The sequence below is a fragment of the Chenopodium quinoa genome, unplaced genomic scaffold (genome assembly GCF_001683475.1).
Source record: "Chenopodium quinoa cultivar QQ74 unplaced genomic scaffold, ASM168347v1, whole genome shotgun sequence".
Classification (NCBI taxonomy): domain Eukaryota; kingdom Viridiplantae; phylum Streptophyta; class Magnoliopsida; order Caryophyllales; family Amaranthaceae; genus Chenopodium; species Chenopodium quinoa.
The window spans coordinates 24,440-46,177 of NW_018742461.1; the positions used below are offsets into that span (position 1 = coordinate 24,440).

General features: G+C 35.6%; 2 protein-coding genes and 1 pseudogene across 2 annotated transcripts; all 3 read right to left on the reverse strand.

Annotated features, from left to right (window-relative positions):
• Positions 1-769: 769 nt before the first annotated feature.
• LOC110718413 (expansin-like A1) lies at positions 770-13,243 on the reverse strand. Its single transcript, XM_021897246.1, has 5 exons — positions 12,922-13,243; positions 12,683-12,792; positions 12,160-12,344; positions 1,339-1,471; positions 770-1,232 (listed from the first exon to the last, which is right to left on the reverse strand). The coding sequence occupies exons 1-5, from the start codon at positions 13,037-13,039 to the stop codon at positions 957-959; spliced, it is 822 nt and encodes a 273-aa protein (XP_021752938.1). The 5' UTR covers positions 13,040-13,243; the 3' UTR covers positions 770-956.
• Positions 13,244-15,518: 2,275 nt separating this feature from the next.
• On the reverse strand, positions 15,519-17,342 carry LOC110718414 (annotated as a pseudogene).
• A 1,453-nt stretch (positions 17,343-18,795) lies between these two features.
• On the reverse strand, positions 18,796-20,884 carry LOC110718415 (expansin-like A1). The gene is made up of 5 exons (XM_021897247.1): positions 20,672-20,884; positions 20,264-20,373; positions 19,892-20,076; positions 19,465-19,597; positions 18,796-19,354 (listed from the first exon to the last, which is right to left on the reverse strand). The coding sequence occupies exons 1-5, from the start codon at positions 20,787-20,789 to the stop codon at positions 19,109-19,111; spliced, it is 792 nt and encodes a 263-aa protein (XP_021752939.1). The 5' UTR covers positions 20,790-20,884; the 3' UTR covers positions 18,796-19,108.
• Positions 20,885-21,738: the final 854 nt, after the last annotated feature.

A 21,738-nucleotide genomic window follows, 5' to 3' on the forward strand; every position in this document is an offset into this window, starting at 1 on the left:
TTGAAAATAATATAGCCAAACACTTCTTTTAGCCTTCTACATAGAATCAACAGTAATCAAAGTATGGCAATTTGGAAAGGATTTTTTAATTAATGAATAGTAATACATAGCTTCATTTTTAGCCTTCTACATAGTAATACATAGCTTCATTAATTAGCATTGATCAAAATGATCACCTATGAGTTGGGTGGCAATAACTACATATTTGTATGTGGCTACACCAGCACGTGACTTTGCCCAAATTTGGAGAGTCTTTTTTAATATGCTTGTCTTTAAATGAGTTTAATCCACAATATCCGTATCAGCTAGTCGACGAATATGACGAAGGAAGGTTTAATAAATGAATAAGACAAATCACCACCTTTTTTTTTTATTTTTTATTTTTATTTTTTTTTAAGGAAAGACAAATCACCATCTATTATCGCTAAATTATATATTTGACACGAAAAATATTACGAGGACTCCATAATTTTTTTTACTTTGTATGTTGTACAAATCATGTAAAATGAAACGAAGACTATTATTTTAATTAGTGTTCATTTGGTTTACATATGAATTAAATTTCTACATTAATTTCTATTTCATGTGAATTTAATTCTTACTTGAAATTTTTAATAATGGTACAATGATAGAAATGAAGCTCATTACATCCGGATTATATGGTATCTTCATCTTATTATTCACAAAGTTTTATATGATATTATAGATTAGAACACCATTTAATTAAGAATGTCCAACAAGTATCAAAGATAAAGGAATGGAGAAAGAAACTCAAAAGAGTAAATAAGATTCAAAGATTGAAAGACATACAAAATCAGATAACAACTACAGAGTACAAGTACTATATGAAAGTATGAAACCGAGCCACCATAGCTTTTGCCTTGGGCTTTTTTGCTACAATATTATGAGCTTTAGTAACAACCAAAAAATAAATTACATATAGACACACAACAACATTACTCAGAGGAGATAAGCGTAGCGCGCCCGAATTGTTTCCATGGTCTACAAGGAGTGCAACCGTCTAAAGCAACATTATCGATTTGTACACTTGTGTTGTATATGACACCAGGACTCCAGTTCGCCGGTAAGCCTTCATCAACGTAGAAAAACTGTGCATCGAAGCCGGAATTGATTATAAATCTAAGCATCAACTTCCCGCTTGGAGCGTTGTTTGTGTCAAAGACTGCCCCATAATTTCGGCTAAAGTACACCCAGTTACTTGGATGATCAACCTATATCCATATTAAAGGCGAAAATGGTTGATCAAAAAAGAGTTTAGTGAGACTACATATTGGCAAATCATGGTTTTATTAGGACATGTAACGCTTAAGTACTTACTGAGGCTACGTCGCCACCTAAGATAGAGGTTTGACCACCTTGGTAGAGGACTTTGATTGCCAAATAGTTAGGAAATTTGCTGAACTTTTCAACTTGGATCGCCAAGTTTTTACCTTTGTAATCACATGGTATCCTGATGCATAATGATAATTATTACAATGTATGTTAGTATATAAAAATATAAAATAAAAAAGTCACACATTATTTAGATCAATTTATAGGGCCAAATCTTGATATAATTATATAAGTTTATGAGAGACTAAATGTGCTATCTCATCATGCACTATCGACCTTGTTTTCTGAAGGTTCAATGGGCACTCAAGAGGGGGGGGTGAATTGAGTGTTAAGTAATCGTTAGCGATTTTTGCTTCTTTTCGGATTATGTGTAAGGAACCAGTTGTGCTGGTTCCCTTATGCAGCGGAATAAAACAAAGCAATAAAGAACACAACAAATTTAACGAGGTTCAGCCAACTCAGGCCTACGTCCTCCTATCCTAAGTCCTTTATTAATCTACTCCGAAAAACAAAGACAAAGAACACTCTACTGTTTCCCTACTCCGGGAACCAGTCTACCCCACACTCTACTCCGAGTGTGCTCTCGACTTACACTCGTAAGCCCAATGTGTTTGAACTCACAAACACTCACCCAGCCTTTAACCCCTTTGTTAAAGACTCAATACAAGAATCAAGAACTCTCCTTTGATCTCACTTCTACGAAGCTAATTAAGAGAAAATGTTTTTGTACTAGAATGCTCTTGTATATGACTTGATGAATGGGATTAGTGCTTAAGTATATGCTCTCAAATAATTGCTCTTTTTAATTTCTGGAGAGGCACACGAAATATGTGAAATAAGATGAGTTTATATAAGCTTAGATTCCTAAAACCTAGTTTCCTTAAATCACACAATCTTAGAGAATAAGATATATTGTAATTTTAGGAAAGTATTTATCTTATTTGATTTAATCACAAAGATAGAATCAATTAAGATAAATACTCCTAGTTTTTAGGTAACCAAGAATATTTCATCTTATTTCCAGCTGCACAAAATATTTTCAAAATAATCTTTTCGAAAAAATCTTTTTGTAAAATCTTTTTCCAAAACGGCAGCTCGAATATTTCGTACAGTGAACCTGGTTCCCCGACCTGGTTCCCTGAATTGAAACATGTTATGAAACCTGTTCCAACTTTGTACCAGATTTCATATCATACTTCAATATACTTTTAAGCACTTATATAACCCAAACATGCAAGCATACTACGGAGCATATTACATGAAAACCTAGATAACATATTAAAGCATAAATCGTCTTTTCTTCATGTAATCTTCAAGACTTGAATCTTCCTTGAATACTTCTATTATGAGCAAACAATCTTTCTTCGAAATATCTTCGAAAGGCTTCTATGCTCCAAGTCTTGGAATCAACTCAACTACTGCACATGTAACATGGTTAATGCACAATAAAAAGTATGTGACTGCTTTTCCGCATAGCAGTCAAGGAAACGGTTCATACTGGTTCCCCACCAGTACATAGCACATTTATCATCTAACTGTTTCCTGTATATAGATAAGTTAGTTCAATAGATAACTCATATAATCAATAACTTATCTAGGAAAACAGTGTTCTATTTTAGTTGGTTCCCCCAACTGTATTGAACACTTTCAAAGACCTGTTTCCCTTAGCTGTTTGTCATCATTCAAAACTATCAATCAAAACCTAAGGGACTCAACAAATTCCCCCTTTTTGATGATGACAAACTCTTGAAGTTCTTGAACCTGTGGACATGCTCAAAAAGAAAACCGTCAAAAACTTCAAGGACTCAAAACTCTTTGGAACAAGTCAGTTAGGCTAACTGGTCCCCTAAACAGAAAATAGAAAATACGAAATAAAAAGACTCAAACTGACTCAATCTAAACTAGCTAAACCTCAAACTGACTCAATCTAAACTAGCTAAACCTCAAACTGACTCAATCTAAACTAGCTAAACCTTAGGCTTCAACTTCAAACTACTTCCCCCTTTTGGCATCATTAAAAAGTATCCACAAGTAAAAGCAATGTGCACAAGTTAATGTGCTTATCCATACAATGGCATCAACCACCGTTCAAGCATTATGCTGCAAAAAGAGATTAGTCAAACAGTTCATACCATAGCAGAGTTAGTAGTTCATACAAGCCAACAAAGTTCAACCAAAGAAGCCCAAATCCATCCAAAAAGAAAGTTCATGGAATGGAGAGAAGTAGACAGACCAACAAAATCAGTTATTTTAGAATAAACATGAGGGTGAGGAAACAAGAACAGAAACAGCATCACTCCTCGTCATCATTCTCGTTCCCTTCCTCCTCCTCGAACTTTGCAACATCTTCTGTATTATCATCTGATTCCTCTTCATCCTTGTCACCATGCTCTGCTTAAACCAAAATCATTATATTACTAAGCATATTCTTGTGATTCCCCAATCTGTTTCAAAACCACTTCCTGACCTGCTGGTTCCTCTATTTTTATTTTTTTTATTTTTTTTTTTTATAAATCATGAGAGATCCGCACTTATTCATAAAGTTCTCCTTGTTGCATAACGAGTACAAGACTAGCATCACATCAATCAAGCAAAGACCTCCACCCTTTTGTGGTGTGAAAGGTTCTTGCTGGTACCCTTTTTCTCTTGGTTTCCGGAAGAGAATTAATGGACTGTTCCTCCTACACCTTCTCAGTGAACTTCTTTAATGAAGATTGAGTTACTCTACTTCGTACCATGGTCTTAACAATGAGTGTCTCCTCATTGTAACCAACAATCTCTATTTCATCCTCTTCACTCTGACTTTTCCGAATTTCCTCCAACTTCGGGCTTAAGGACATTTGAGCTTCCTTCTGATGTTCCCCCTGAGACTGAGCTGGTTCCTTGAGTGAACAGTAACCGAATGAACAATGATGAATTTAAAGCATACGAGAGAGAGAAAGAGAATTTCGAGTGATGATGATTGATGATCTGCACAAAGGGTTAGTGTATATTTTTAACAATGAAGCACAAAGAGAGAAGAAGGAAAGAAAAGAGTTAGTTGAGCCAATAAAAAGCAACTGTAAAGGATATTTTTTTTTATTTTTTATTTTTTTATTTTTTAAATTGAAATCAAAAATTTGGTAATTATCTTTTACCATAATTATCTCAACCAACTATAAATAAGGCATATGATATGTTTGCCTTTTATATGGGATTAAATAACTGAAATAAGATAAATTCCTTCCAAAAGGAAATATCTTATAGTAATCTTCCGAAAATAAAAGATATTATCGGATGACATATCAGAGCTGGTCTGCTGTTTCCCTTTGCTGGTACCTGTATAGAACCATGTCACGCTGTTTCTGGCAATTCAGCCTGATTTCACCTGTTTCTTACAACAATGATTCTCAATCCTTTTGAGATTTTGAACCATCTACACAACACTTGAAAGATATCAACATAAGTATGTACACACACTATTCAAGAGAATACCATTCTAACCAATCATTGAAGGAAGTAATTGAAGCCAATACCTAAAATCTAACTAGACCTAAAAGGACTCTTAACCTAAAAAAAGACTCTCTACACAAAGGCTTTGTGAAGATATCAGCAATTTGATCTTCACTTTTACAAAACAACATCTCCATCAATCCTTTTTCCACATTGTCTCTTAAAAAATGGTGTCTTATTTCAATGTGTTTTGTCTTGGAGTGTTGCACAGGATTCTTTGAAATATTGATTGCACTAGTGTTATCACAAAAAATAGGAACACTTTTATAAATAACACCAAAATCTTTCAGCTGGTTCCTTATCCACAGTAGCTGGGAACAGCATGAAGCTGCAGCTATATATTCAGACTCTGCTGTGGATAGGGCCACTGAATTTTGCTTTTTAGAACCCCATGAAATTAGACAAGAGCCAAGAAAGTGTGCCATACCTGATGTGCTCTTTCTATCAACTAAGAAACCAGCATAATCTGCATCTGTGTATCCAATAAGATCAATGGTACTGCCTTTGGGGTACCACAATCCCAGATTTGTTGTTCCTACAAGATACCTAAGTATCCTTCTAACAGCCTTCAAGTGAGATTCCTTTGGATTGCTTTGAAACCTAGCACACAAACCAACAGAAAACACAATGTCAAGTCTACTAGCTGTTAGGTAAAGTAGAGAACCTATCATTCCTCTATAAAGAGAAGCTTCAACATCTTTTCCCTTAAGATCAGCATCTAATTTTGTAGATGGGGGAACAGGTGTATCATAAGCTTTGCTGTTCTCCATGCCGAATTTTTTCAGCAACTCTTTTAAGTACTTTTGTTGATGGATCATTATTCCATCATCCATTTGCTTAATCTGCAGCCCTAGGAAGAATCCTAGTTCTCCCATCATGCTCATTTCAAATTCACTCTGCATAAGATTAGCAAATTCATCACATAAAACCTGATTAGTAGCACCAAATAAAATATCATCAACATAAATTTGTACTACAATCAAGTGTTTCCCCCTGGTTCTTATGAACAAGGTCTTGTCTACTGTTCCCCTCTTGTAATCATTTGCCATCAAGAAATTGGACAATCTTTCATACCAAGCCCTCGGAGCTTGTTTCAACCCATATAATGCTTTGTCCAACTTGTACACATGTTGGGGGAACAGTGCATCTTCAAAACCAGGTGGCTGCTCCACATATACTTCTTCCTTTAAATATCCATTGAGGAAGGCAGTCTTTACATCCATCTGAAACAGCTTAAAATTCATGTGAGCAGCATAAGCAATTAAAATCCTAATAGCCTCTAGCCTAGCTACTGGTGCAAACGTCTCATCATAGTCAATTCCTTCTTGTTGATTGTACCCTTGCACCACTAGCCTTGCTTTGTTTCTGACTATAGTACCAAGGTCATCTAACTTGTTTCTAAAGACCCATCTAGTGCCAATGACTGATCTTTCCTTGGGACGGGGAACCAGGTGCCAAACCTGGTTCCTCTGAAACTGATTTAACTCATCTTGCATAGCTAGTACCCAATCAGGATCAGTCAATGCCATTTTATAGTCAGTAGGCTCTACATTAGACAGGAAAGAATAGAAAGCACAAAAGTTTTGAAAAACATTTGTTCTCGTTTGAATCCCCTTATTTATATCACTAATTATTTGATCAGTGGGATGAGAAGATTGATATCTATAACTTTTAAAATTAAGACTGTTTTGTGCTTTCTCATTAAGTTGGAAACCAGCATGTTCATGGATCTCTCCTTCTTCTGGGGAGCCAGGAGGATTCACATTCATGCTGTTTCCTCTATCATTACTTACCTCAGGTTCAGGGGTGGTACCTTCTTCTGTTCCCCCTGAACTCATTACCTGTCTATTATTTGAGGAACCATCAGGACTTGGTTCCCCTTCAGAGTCCTCATTATCTTCATTTTCTTCTCTAGGCACTTCATCATTATCATCTGGTGGAGTATTTGGTAGGCCTAGATCTGCTTGCACTTCATCTGTGGGACCAGTATACTGGTTCCCCGTGAAATCCATCAATCCAATCACTTCATCAGGTTGTACCTGCGCAATCTCAGAAGACATGTTAAATTCATCAAAAATGACATGGACACTCTCCTCAACACAAAGAGTCCTTTTATTGAAGACTCTATATGCTTTGCTGTGAGAAGAGTATCCAAGAAAGATTCCCTCATCACTTCTAGGATCAAACTTATCAAGTTGATTCTTCCCATTATTATGCACATAACATTTACATCCAAAGACACGAAAGTATGTGATGTTGGGCTTTCGACCTTTAAGAAGTTCATAAGGAGTCTTATTTAACTTTGGTCTAATGAGACCTCTATTCAATATATAGCAAGCAGTGTCAACAGCTTCTCCCCAAAAACTCTTTGGGAGACCACTCTCAATGAGCATCGTCCTCGCCATCTCCTCAAGAGTTCTATTCTTCCTTTCTACAACACCATTTTGTTGAGGTGTTCTAGGGGCTGAGAAGTTGTGATTAACTCCATGTTCCCTACAATAATCAATAAAGTTAGCATTATCAAATTCAGTACCATGGTCTGATCTTACCGAGACCAGCTTGTGGGTGAGCTGGTTCTCCACTTGTTTCACCAATGTTACCCATTCTTCAAACGTTTCATCCTTTGTGTGTAACATCATTACCCAAGTGTACCTAGAATAATCATCAACCATAACACAGACATATCTATGACCTCTTCGACTTTGTACTCTCATTGGACCACACAAGTCAATATGTACAAGTTCGAAGGGTCTGCTGGTACTCATAATAGTTTTAGGCTTAAAAGAATTTTTGACCTGTTTCCCCCTTACACATTCAGAACAAACTTTATCAGCTTCATACTTAATGTTAGGAAGGCCTACAACTAAGTCACGTATTTTAAGTATGTTTAGAAGTGTTAGGCTAGCATGTCCAAACCTCTTATGCCAAATCCATTGATTATTGTCAGAAACAGCTCTCAAACAGATGGACTTGTCTTGAGGGATTTTATCTAAGAAGGTGATGTAAACATCATGCTTCCTGGTTCCCTCACATACAAGTTCTCCTGTTTGTGAGTTAACTATGTGACATAGGTTGGCTTGAAACTCAACTCTATTACCTTTGTCACATAATTGAGAAATACTCAAGAGATTATGTTGCAAGCCTTCAACATAATAAACATCATCTATTGCGTTAGAAAGTGTCTTACCAACCTTACCTAAACCAGTGATGGTTCCCTTGCTGTTATCCCCAAAGGTGACACTTCCTCCATCAAAGGCCACTAGTGAAAGGAATTGATCTTTATCCCCGGACATGTGTCTTGAGCAACCACTGTCCAAATACCAATAGGTGTCTCCCTTCACTCTAGCCTGCAAGAGTAAATCAAACATTAGATTTAGGAACCCAAACATACTTGGGTCCCTTTTCAACAATATTAACAACTTGTTGATCCTTTCTTCTCCAAACACACTTTGCACCCTTGCTGTTCTTATTAGCACTAATTTTCTTAGCTGGACATTCATGTATCTTATGTCCATTTTTACCACAATGAAAACACACATGCATCTCTTTAGTCATGACATACTTGCCTCGTTGATATTCTTTGATCCAGGTGGTTTCTCTGGGAGACCAGTTAGTCCTGGTTCTCTGTCTAGTATAACCGAGACCAACTTTTCCTCTGTTTCCTCTTGATGAAGTCAGGTAATTTAAGGATTTTTGAGCATTCAATAATTTGTCCACATGTCTATGACTATCATTAAGTTCTTTTTCTCTGGTTTCAAGTGTCTTAGTCAACAATTCGTTTTTCTCTTTAAGAAAATCAAAGTTACTTTTTAAAGCTTCGAATTGTAGATTAAGCTTTGAAACCATACGGTCAATAGACATGTCAACAACCACTGGTTGCTTGTCCTTTTTCAGTTGATTGATTTCCGCATGCAAATCACAAATATTACTTTCATACTTATCAATCATATTACTGACATCTACACTGGTACCTGTAGGGGAAACAGTGAACTGTGCAGCTTTAAGTGAAGCAATTTCCTTGTGAGAATTTTCCAGGTTGTAAGCCAATGTTTCAAAGGCCTTCAACAAGGAAGTTCTAGTACATGAATTTGCTTTACTTATAGCTACTGAAAAATCAAGAGTATCACTAGTGGTTGATAAGTCTCTAGGGAACCAGGAGGTCAGATCCTCTTCACCATCAATTGGTTCAAACGATCTTTCCTTTTCTAGTTCCACTTTACACTTGTCCAATTCAACCTCTAGTTCTGCTACTTGATTTTTTAGTTCATAACAGACTCCTTCTAGATGATCACAGCTAGCAATAGAAATATTACATTCACCACTTTTTTCTTTTAATTCTCTTTTGCAAATTATGTATGTTTCACTTAATTTATAGCATTCATCTAGTAAGGAATCAATACAAGCAAGCATATTTTCTCTATCATATTCATGCATATCTTCTCTAATTTGCTCTAAGCTTACCTTGCGTTCATGTAGTACATCCTTCTTTGCCATAAAGCATTTGTTGAATGTACTGGTTCCCCCTCTGGTTCCTGGACCAGTGTTGTTTTCCTTGATGTTTGTAAAGGCAGTTAGGCAAACATCTGAGTTGGGTGATCCTTCTTCTTCATCTGACCCTGAGTCAGAGTCTCCCCACATGGAAGCTATCATGGCATTCTTGTATGCTTGTTTATCTCCGGATTTAGACTGTTTGTCATTCCACTTAGGACAATCTCGAATAAGATGTCCTTTTTCTCCACACTTGAAACATCCTGTAGAAGAAGAATTAGTGTTAGATTTTTTATAGTTTTTAAAATGCTTACCTTTGAAATTCTTTCTTTGATCTCGAAGAGATCTTTCAAATCTTTTTGCAATCATGCTAATTTCATCTTCATCATCTTCTACTGTTCCCTTAAGCGCCATGCCTCTTGCTGGTTCCTTCTCAGACTTAGAGTCAATCAGCATCTCATGAGTCATAAGGGAACCAATCAGCTGTTCCAGAGACAAGGTAGACAGATCCTTTGCTTCGTATACTGCTGTTACCTTGGCTGTCCATGCATCTGTTAAACTACGCAATAATTTTCTCACAAGATCCTCGTCAGATAAATTTTTACCAAGAGATCTAAGATCATTTACAATAGTCATAAACCTACGAAAGCAATCATTGATTTTTTCATTTTTATTCATGGCAAACAATTCATATTTAGACATGATTAAATCAATTTTAGACCGTTTTACCTCACTGGTTCCCTCAAACGCAAGTTCAAGGGTGTCCCATATCTCCTTAGCACTACTGCAGCCAGATATACGATTTGTTTCGGTCTCACCTATTGCTTGTTGTAGTATTGACATTGCCTTAGCATTCTTCTCCAGCAACTTGTGATCAGCAGTGACCAATTCGCTATCTTTCTTGGGAACCTGGTTCCCCTCAACATCTGTCTTGAGAATGATATTAGGACCATTTTTAACTACGAGCCAGCATTCATAATCAATACCCATGATAACATTCTGGATCCTGTTCTTCCACCAAGCATAATTATTTCCATTAAACTTGGGTGACTTGTTGTCATAACCGATTGCACTTAATTCTTGAGTACTCATTCTTAACTCCTCTAGATGTTACTCTTTCGAGAAGCTTAAGCTCTGATACCAATTGAAGGTTCAATGGGCACTCAAGAGGGGGGGGGGGTGAATTGAGTGTTAAGTAATCGTTAGCGATTTTTGCTTCTTTTCGGATTATGTGTAAGGAACCAGTTGTGCTGGTTCCCTTATGCAGCGGAATAAAACAAAGCAATAAAGAACACAACAAATTTAACGAGGTTCAGCCAACTCAGGCCTACGTCCTCCTATCCTAAGTCCTTTATTAATCTACTCCGAAAAACAAAGACAAAGAACACTCTACTGTTTCCCTACTCCGGGAACCAGTCTACCCCACACTCTACTCCGAGTGTGCTCTCGACTTACACTCGTAAGCCCAATGTGTTTGAACTCACAAACACTCACCCAGCCTTTAACCCCTTTGTTAAAGACTCAATACAAGAATCAAGAACTCTCCTTTGATCTCACTTCTACGAAGCTAATTAAGAGAAAATGTTTTTGTACTAGAATGCTCTTGTATATGACTTGATGAATGGGATTAGTGCTTAAGTATATGCTCTCAAATAATTGCTCTTTTTAATTTCTGGAGAGGCACACGAAATATGTGAAATAAGATGAGTTTATATAAGCTTAGATTCCTAAAACCTAGTTTCCTTAAATCACACAATCTTAGAGAATAAGATATATTGTAATTTTAGGAAAGTATTTATCTTATTTGATTTAATCACAAAGATAGAATCAATTAAGATAAATACTCCTAGTTTTTAGGTAACCAAGAATATTTCATCTTATTTCCAGCTGCACAAAATATTTTCAAAATAATCTTTTCGAAAAAATCTTTTTGTAAAATCTTTTTCCAAAACGGCAGCTCGAATATTTCGTACAGTGAACCTGGTTCCCCGACCTGGTTCCCTGAATTGAAACATGTTATGAAACCTGTTCCAACTTTGTACCAGATTTCATATCATACTTCAATATACTTTTAAGCACTTATATAACCCAAACATGCAAGCATACTACGGAGCATATTACATGAAAACCTAGATAACATATTAAAGCATAAATCGTCTTTTCTTCATGTAATCTTCAAGACTTGAATCTTCCTTGAATACTTCTATTATGAGCAAACAATCTTTCTTCGAAATATCTTCGAAAGGCTTCTATGCTCCAAGTCTTGGAATCAACTCAACTACTGCACATGTAACATGGTTAATGCACAATAAAAAGTATGTGACTGCTTTTCCGCATAGCAGTCAAGGAAACGGTTCATACTGGTTCCCCACCAGTACATAGCACATTTATCATCTAACTGTTTCCTGTATATAGATAAGTTAGTTCAATAGATAACTCATATAATCAATAACTTATCTAGGAAAACAGTGTTCTATTTTAGTTGGTTCCCCCAACTGTATTGAACACTTTCAAAGACCTGTTTCCCTTAGCTGTTTGTCATCATTCAAAACTATCAATCAAAACCTAAGGGACTCAACATTTTCCCAATTAGTTGACTAATAAATCAAGCGATTGAAGTTAAGTTGGAAAAACCATACTTTTTCCATCCAAAATTAATTGGAATCGGGAAAGAAGCTCTAACCACTTGAACTATCCCTCACTCTTTAATATAATATGACAAGTAAATTTAGACAGGTGGAGTATATTCCTATGCAAAAACAGATTGATAAACAAATAGATTAGTGATGGCACAAGTTTCGAACTATTATAAGTAACGATTATCACCTTCTATATTCGACATCCGCGATCCCAAGGCGTAAGAGTTGTTTGTCCTTGCCAGGCAAAGCCATGGCCCTAAAAGCTCTGCTACTTAGCACAAAATCAGTGGTGTTGCTCTTATCAGTATGAGTATCAGTCACTACTATCGTTGTTCCTGTCGTAGTGCAGATAGCACTGTTCTTGCATCTGATCTGCTCAACACAAAGCCAAAGTCAATCTAGCTAGTACTTCAGTACTTGTATCTTACTTCAATGATCAATGTAACTAAATCACCTACAAGAAACATTGTCGCCTCGAAAACAAGTATTTTCATGAAATCACACTGTTTCAACTAATGTAAAATGTAAAGTTTCTGTGTTTTTAGTTTGCACTTCCCCAAAGACATCAACATTCCCGTAACAAAGGCATTTATACAGTCTACCCAATATAAATCCATCCGTCTAAATTTAGTTGTCACATTGCCAATTCAAAACATTTAGCGTAGCATAGATCGATCGATTGATCATTTAATGAAACAGACAAGCTATACCTGAAAGCAGGCACCACATTTTTCACCATTAGAGTAAATAGAAGGAATAGCAGCAGCAACATGTCCACCATAGTAGTCCAGAGCAACAGGACCATACCCACAAGATCCAGCTGCATTAATTCAATAAATATAAGGTTAGCAATGTAATATTTTGAAAAAATTTCATCTGGGTTGTTGTTAATTAAGCCAAAAACAAAATTTACAATCAATTTGAGTTGAGAAAAGTGTGAGAAAATTACCAGAAAGACCTGCAGAGCTAGAAAAGAAAGTAGCTTTTGATAAAACACATTGATTACAGGCAGCAGAAGCAGAGGAGAAGAAGAGGAAGATGAAACAGAGTAGAATAGCCATTTTCATGGAGATTTGTTTTGAGATATTGAAATTGGGATGATGATGATTTCTATATATAGAAAGAAAATACGTAAAGTTTTATTTATTTTACTAAAATCAGTGTACTTTCTTTAGTGGGGAGGAGACAAAGCAATTTCGCAGAGCGCGGGAAAATTAATTAACAAATCAATTGCTTAAAGCATGGTTATATTTTACAACTAGCCTTTTGGCATGCCATGCACGGGTTATGCATAGGAAAATTAAAAAAGAAAAATCGTTAGCAATTTTTTGTCCCTTGGAAAATCAATGAATATTTTTAAATAATATTGTAATTTTTGCATGAGTGATTGATAAAATATCAATCAATTCAATGAAAGTTAAGCAATGCAATTGATGAAGAATGTTAAAGAGATTTAAATGTTAGAGATGAATGTGAACGATAGAGTGTTAAGGCAAAAGGAATTATAAAAATTCTCTCATGAAAAAATTATAATAAAATAAATTCAAGCGGTGAAGGAGAGGAGGACATGTGCAGATGTGCTGTATATAGTTTGTGTTTTCATGTAATAGGTATATAAGTACAGAGAAGCGGATTAATTAATTTAATTCAAGGTCTCTATTATTCAACATAAAGCGGTTGTTATTTATGCACTATTTAATTGAAAATTTAATTTTTACTTTTTATAAATCAAGTGTCGTCATTTCTATATATGTTTTAGTGTATAGCTTTTATTATTATTATTATTATTATTATTATTATTATTATTATTATTATTATTATTATTATTATTATTATTATCTTAAAAAAAATCTTAACTTATATAGGAGATATATATATTATGGCTAAGATGATATACAATTTTATATTCTTTCCATTTTTAAAAAATGCAAGAGGCGTTGACTTAATGTATATTGAAAATTGTACGATGTTCATATTATTTTTTACTAACTTAAATTTACCAAAATCAATTTTGATTTGGTAAATATATTGTGAATCTTGTGTAATCAATGTTTAAATAGTAAATGTCATGTAATGTAAAATGGAAAAAAAAAAGAAAAAAAAAATCAAAATAGTGATTTTGGAGGGAAAAAACAGCACCAGAAAGTGACATGTGTCACTTCCAGTGTCTGTTTTAATCTTAAGTTATATTGATATAGATCAATGATTAATCTGTATTTTTTTTTTTATATTACATAATTACATATCCTTAAAAAAAAAAAATTATATTATACTTCCTCCTTCCAAAAAAAATTGTCACAATTGATCTTGAATTTTTAATAATTTTTTTGATGTATATGTAGTTTTAATGATCAATATGGTTACTTCTTTCGTCCCCACATAAAAATCACATTTACTTTTTGCATAAATTTTTTAAAAGGTAAATAAATATTGAGTAATTACGAGTATTTATAAGACATAATGGTTATTTATTTGTAGTTACAGATATCAATGCGAATCTCCATACAAGAAGTGTGGGAAAGTACTAGAGCTAGGCATCGTGTTGTGCCAGGCCGCGGGCCAGCCCATTATTTTTTTTTTATTATTTATAGTTCTTTATATTATTATGGTTCTTTTTATTATTATAATATTTATTTTTATTGTTTTTATTTTTATTATTTATAGTTTTTTTAATTATTATTATTATTATTATGGGTCGTGCTGGCGGGCCAAAAGTTCGTGTCGCCCGCGGGCTCGTGCCGAAATTTATTTTTTTGTTCACGACACAGCCCACCCCTCGTTCCTCGTGCCGTGTCAGGCCGTGCCCGTGCCGCCCGCGATCTGGCCCAGCCCATCCCCATCTCTATTGGCAACTAAAAGAGTTGATATGTGTTGTATACTTGTATTCCCTTGATGAACAAATATGGTTTAAGGCACCATCAATCCATGTGGCCTTTTAGCCCCATGCTAGTTGGCTTAATTGTCATGATCAAGTTGATAATACGTAATTTTGACAAATAAAGTCAAGTAACATATGGATTGATAAATTAATAGGTAAATATTTCAAACAATCTCCTGTTATATTCAACATGTAAAAGTTTTATGTCCTTGTGGGACAAAGCCATGGCCATAAAAGCTCTACTTCTATGTTTAAATAGATCCCTTTTTTTTGGGTAGGTAAAAAGAAGGGTTATACTAGGTTGGAACTTTTTATAGGTCAATTCGGCTTGGCTTAGCAAGCTAAGCCCTTTAAAGACGAGAGAGGGGAATAGTAAAGGAATCCCACTCCAAATTACCTGTAGTGAGATTTAATCTCACGTAAAACATAAACTTTTCCACTGAATCAAACCTTGCTCGGTGTTCATATAAATTTATTAATAGTACAATAAAATTGTCACAATTGATTACTAGCTGGATTATACGAGATCTTAAACGGAGTAATTCACATGTTTTTTTTATTTATTTTTTACTCCGTACATGATTAAAAAAAACCTTTTAATTTAGATTGGCCGACACCTCGACAAGACTGACAAGCATCATATAAAACATAGTGAAATGGGGAAAGAAACTCAAAAGTAAAATAAGTTTTATGATAGATAAACATACAAAATCAGATAACTAAGGTATTACATGAAACCGAACCAGCCTAGCTTAGCCTGCGCCTTGGGCTTCTTTACTACAATAATGAGCTATGGTAACACTTATTACACACAAAAAAATCATCTAGACACACACTAACACTACTCAAAGTAGAACGATCAAAGGAGTGTGCACGAATTACTTCCAGGTTGTACAAGGAGCGCAACCAGTTAAGGCAACATTATTAATTTGCACACTAGTATTGTATACGGCACCAGGCCTCCAGTTCGCTGGCAATGCTTCATTAACATAGACAAATTGTGCATCGAAACCGGAATTGATGATAAATCTGAGCATTAGCTTCCCGCTTGGAGCATTGTTTGTGTCAAAGACTGCCCCATAATTTCGGCTCAGGGAAACCCAATTACTTGGGTGATCAACCTATATGCAAAATATAGAGAAAACAGTAGAAAAATGAGTTTAATTAGACTACATTTTTGGTAAGTCAAGGTTTTATTAGAGATGTAACGATTTATTGCTTACCGAGGCTACGTCGCCACCTAAGATAGAGGTTTGACCACCTTGGTAGAGGACTTTGACTGCCAAAAAGTTAGGAAATTTGCTGAACTTTTCCACCTGAATCGCTATGTTTTTGCCTTTGTAAACACAGGGTACCCTGTTGCATTATTGTGTATATTACTATAAGAAAAGCATTATTTAAATCAATCTCTTGAGCCATATCTTAATACAATTAATAAAGTTAACGAGAGGCAAAATGTGGTACATATATAGTATATTAGTATATACCCCTAATAAACAAATTTTAGTTGGACTTGGGTACATGTGCTACTGACTAAATATGGACTGATAAAAGTATAGTATAAATATAAATTGATACTGAGTAAAGCAGTTGATCAATAATGCCACAAGTTTCAATCAATCTTAAGTGACGATTATTACCTTTTATATTCGACATCTGCGATCCCAACGCGCAAGAGCTGTTTGTCCTTGCCGGGCAAGGCCATGGCCCTAAAAGCTCTGTTACTTAGCACAAAATCAGTGGTGTTGCTCTTATCAGTCACTACTATCGTTTGTGCCCTTGGTAGTGCAAATAGCACTGTTCTTGCATCTCATCTGCTCAACACAACACCCCAGTCAATATAGTACTTGTAGCATCAATGATCACTTTAATTTAACTGATTAAAAGAAGATTTATCGCCTCCAAAACAATAGATAGTTTCAGCTAATGTAATGTGAAATGTAAGTTTTCTCTGTTTTTAACTTGAACACCCCTAAAGCAATCAACACCCGGTTACAAATCAGGTGTTAGTTATAATAATCTCAAGGCATGTACTAGTATATTCAGCTCAATTGAACTCAATCCGTCTTGATTTAGTTGTCACGTTACTAATTCAAATCATTTAGGCATTTAGCCTAGCATAGGTCGACCTTGTAGCGAAACAGATAAGCGTTACATGAAAGCAAGCACCACAGTTTTCACCATTGGAGTAAATAGAAGGAAGAGCAGCAGCAACATGTCCACCATAGTAGTCCAAAGCTATGGAACCATACCCACATGCTCCAGCTGCATTTTTTCAAAAAATTAAAAACTACCCTTTTCACATTTTGATAAATTAAATCAACATTTGGGTTGTTGTTAATTAAACCAAAAACAAAAGATTACCTGAAAGACCATTATTGCTAGAAAAGAAAGAAGCTTTGGATAAGACACATTGATTACAAGCAGCAGAAGCAGATGAAAAGAAGAGGAAGATGAAACAGAGTAAAATAGCCATTTTCATACAGATTTGTTTTGTGATATTGAATTTAAGATGTTAATGCCGCTTTCTATATGTATATATAGAAAGAAAATATAGGTGAAGTATGGTTTATTTTATTTACTCATATAAGTGGTACGGAGTACGAGTACTTTCTTTAGTGAGGAGGAGACAACGCAATTTCGCAAACGTGGGAAAATTAATTAACAACTCAATTGCTTAAAAGATGATTAATTGATTTAAATAAAAGTAATATTCATTTCATCATGGTTTACATAGAATAAGGAATTTCCAAATTGGAGTAGTCACCATTTCACCAATCTCACCATACATGCAAGTACAGTATTTTTTATTATTATTGATTGAAAATATCTAATTTTGAGAAAATTGAGAAGATGAATAATTAAAGAAAATAATTATTCTTGCAGAGAGTTTATTATTCAGAAAGGATTGTATATTTGTATTTCTATTAATTACCATTGATCACCGACGAAAGGGCATAGCAGCTACACGTGACTTTGTCTCAAATTGAGCAATTTATAAATATATTTACTAGTATTCTAAATTGATCAAGCCATTGATTAAGGTACGGTGTTTTCCATATAGAGTTTAATTTTAGTTATCTCAACTCACAGCAATTGTATATCAATCATGTGATGGGGGTTTGATTCCTCACAACCCCTATTCCTGTGATAGGGTGGGGGTCCTTCCTCGTAGTTAATCGTTTAACAAAAAAAAAAAAAATTGTATATCAATCAGAATAATGATATTCACAAGGATTGACATGGTTCGGGTGGGGGATTCGAGAGCTTTTTCACTATAATGGAGAAAGAACGAGAGAATAATACAAGGAGTCCTAAATCTAATGGCTCAAAAGGTGTATTCGAATTGATCAAATAAAGGGTCATTTTATAACATAAGGAAACCCTAATTAAACCCTAAAATTGTTCCCCAAGTATTCTTAAATAGTCGTCATAGAAAAGATATAATTTTAGGAAAATTATCCCTAAAACAATTAAGCTAAAACCGGACCAAAAAAACTGAAATTTTGACTAGGCATGGGCGTGCCTCTTTTAGGCACGGGCGTGCCTAGTCGCGTACTTCATCAGCATATTTCCAGCAGCGTCAGTTCTTCTTAAAACGGCCATAACTTTGTCGTTTCTTATCAAAATTAGGCATATGACCTATCGTTGGAAAGATTTTGAAACAAGATATCACCTCCAACTTGAATCATTTCAAAATCATTTATAGTTTGAGAGATATCTGCATTCAAAGTCAGCCCTACTAAATTTCGAGTCACAATTTAACACTATATGATATTCCCTAACATTAATATTTTTGATTACCTATTAGGCTATATGTATAAATTGCATGGTAACATTGATTTTGATGTACAAGAAAATACAGGGTTAAAGAGCAGGATACTCCATATGTAAATAATGCAAAAAATCATAATGAAACAAAATAATTTATGAATACATACTTAACACAACCCATATGTTTTCTTGGATACTTTTGGTGAGCTATGTTTAGTTTTATCTAACATATATAATCCATTGCTTAAAAAAAAAAGTATATAATCCATCATCCGTGTTTTAAAACTAATGTTACATTTGACAAAGGCACAACCACAACCAATAAGTTAAGATATAATAAGATCATGAAGAGAAATAATATTTGGTGAAAAAAAAAAAAAAAATCCAGCCAGCCTTACGACTTGGGGATTTTTTGCTACAATTTTGAGCATTGGTAACGCTAATAAGTACATAAAAACTATCCAGACATACAACACTACTCAGTTTATTTCCAGGTTTTACAAGGAGCGCAACCGTCTAAAGCAATATCACTGATTTGCACACTAGAGTTGTATACCACACCAGGCTTCCAGTTTGCAGGCAGGACACCTTCGTTGGTATAGAAGTACCGGGAATCGAAGCCGGAGTTAATGATAAACCTGAACACCAGTTTCCCGCTTGGAGCATTGTCTGTGTCCCAGACTGCCCCATAGTTTTGGCTCAGGTAAACCCAATTACTTAGATTATCAACCTATATGCAAATTATAGCCGAAAAACAGTACAAAATTAGTTATAATATGATGAGACTACATTTTTTGCAAGTCAAGATTTTATCCGAATATGTAACGCTTAATTACTTACCGAGGCTACATCACCACCTAAGATAGATGTCTGACCACCTTGGTAGAGGACTTTGATTGCCAAATAGTTAGGAAATTTGCTGAACTCTTCCACCCGAATCGCCAAGTTTTGACCTTTGTAAACACAGGGTACCCTGTTGCATATTGATCACAATATTGCATGTTAGCAAGTGTTAGGCAACTAAGAGAGGCAGAATGTGTTACAAAACGGTCTTTTTTTGCCTCATCCTAGCTGACTTATTTGACACGCATATTAAGTCAACTAATTTGAAAAATAGATATTTCCTGTGTCCAAAACTAAAGATAATGTTGATAATGTAATTTGAAATAATCTCGACGACAAATGAAGTAAAACATGAATGCTGATAAATAAATCAGTAGATCAACGGAAATAAAAACTTCAAACAATCTGAAGTAACAATTATCACCTCTTATATTCAACATCCGCAATTCCAACATGTAAGAGTTGTCGATCCTTGCCAGGTAAAGCCATAGCCCTAAAAGCTCTGCTACTTAGCACGAATTGTGTAGATTTGGTCTTATCAGTGTGAACATCAGTAACTACTATCTTAGTGCCTTTTGTACTGCAAATAGCGCTGTTGTTGCACCTTATCTGCTCAACACAACACCTGAGTCAATCAGTGAGTGTTTGTAGCATCAATGATCAACTAAAATTGAATCATTATCGCCTCGAAAGCAAGTAGTTTTCATGAAATATTCTTAACATATGTACATAAATTTAACTAGTAGAGAACGTGCATTTTCTTATACAACATCAAATAAACTAGGGGATGGGATACCTGAAAGCAAGCACCACAACCTTCACCCTTCTTGTAGATAGAAGGAAGTGCAGCAGCAACATGTCCACCATGAAAGTCTAGTGCATAAGGACCATATCCACAAGCTCCACCTGCATTTGTTTAACAAATTAGAGGTTAACCACTTCATTTTTTCACTAATTATCATCTGGGTTGTTGTTAATCATGCAAAATTATACTTGAGTTGACTTTTGATATCTCTAATTGTATGATTGCCCCTAGAATTATACGATGTACATTTTCAAAATATATGTGTCGAGATGAATTAATGAAAATTATGAAATACTAACATAACTTTATGTTTTTATTATGGATGGATGCCAAAAAGTCAAAACGAATCAACAAAAAAAATAGAGAAATTATTAAGATAATGAAGGGATGGAGAATTACCAGAAAGACCTTTAGAGCTAGCAAAGAAAGCAGCTTTTGAGAAGACACATTGTTTACAAGTAGCAGAAGCAGATGAAAAGAAGAGGAAGAATAAGCAGAGTAAAATACCCATTTTCATACAATCATACAGCAGATTTGTTTGTGAGATATTGTAATTAGGGTGGTGATGATGCTTGTTATATAGTGCACTTTCTTTAAATGAACAAATACAAACAAAATACGCAAAGCGCGTGAAAATTAATCACCAACTTAATTGCTTAAAAATGGTTATATGATTAAGGAGTGTTTGGGTCCAATTTAGTCCAATTGGGCCTGGTCACTGAATGATCCAATTAAAAGCCCAAGGCAAAGGTTCAACTCTCCAAATATGCTAAAGTCAGAAATCAACATCCTCAAAGCCATGTCAAGGTCAGTCAACGGCCCAATCAGCTTGGCCCAGCCCAACTGATTTCCGGGCCCAATCCGCCTCCTTCATTAGCCAAGGTATAAAAGCCAACAATTTGGTCAATTCTTGGTAAGAGTAAGACAAAGACAAAGACAAAGACAATAAGCCTCAAGCAACTAAACTCTTGCACAGCTTTCTCTCTCTAATATACTGACTTAAGCATCGGAGGGGCCTTCCTCGGCGTCCCCCCCGAGGCTAGTTTACGTGTATTTGTTGTGCAGGAAACCCTCGGCTCCGGCGTCGTTCGGACCGAGACCAAGTTCCCTCAAGATAAAAGGATCTTCCGAGATTCGATTGTTTTCATCCGAAACAATTTGGCGCCGTCTGTGGGGAACGCTACTAAATTTCGCGTCAGTCATCAAACACTCCGGCAGTCGCCATGACTAAGAGTGGAAAGAGTTCCAAGAAGGCTAAGAAGGGAGGAGGCCGGATTACGGTGAGGGAACGCCAGCCGGTTTATCCCTCCCCGGAGCAAGCCTCTTCCGAATCGGAGGCCCCCATTTCTCCGGAAAGGGAAGCCTCAAGAGGTCCTAGCCTCCAGGAGGAGAACACCTCGCACCACACTCGGCAGCCGGGGCCATCCCCGAGACCGAGTGGCTCAGGTGCGAGGAACTCCCCGCCG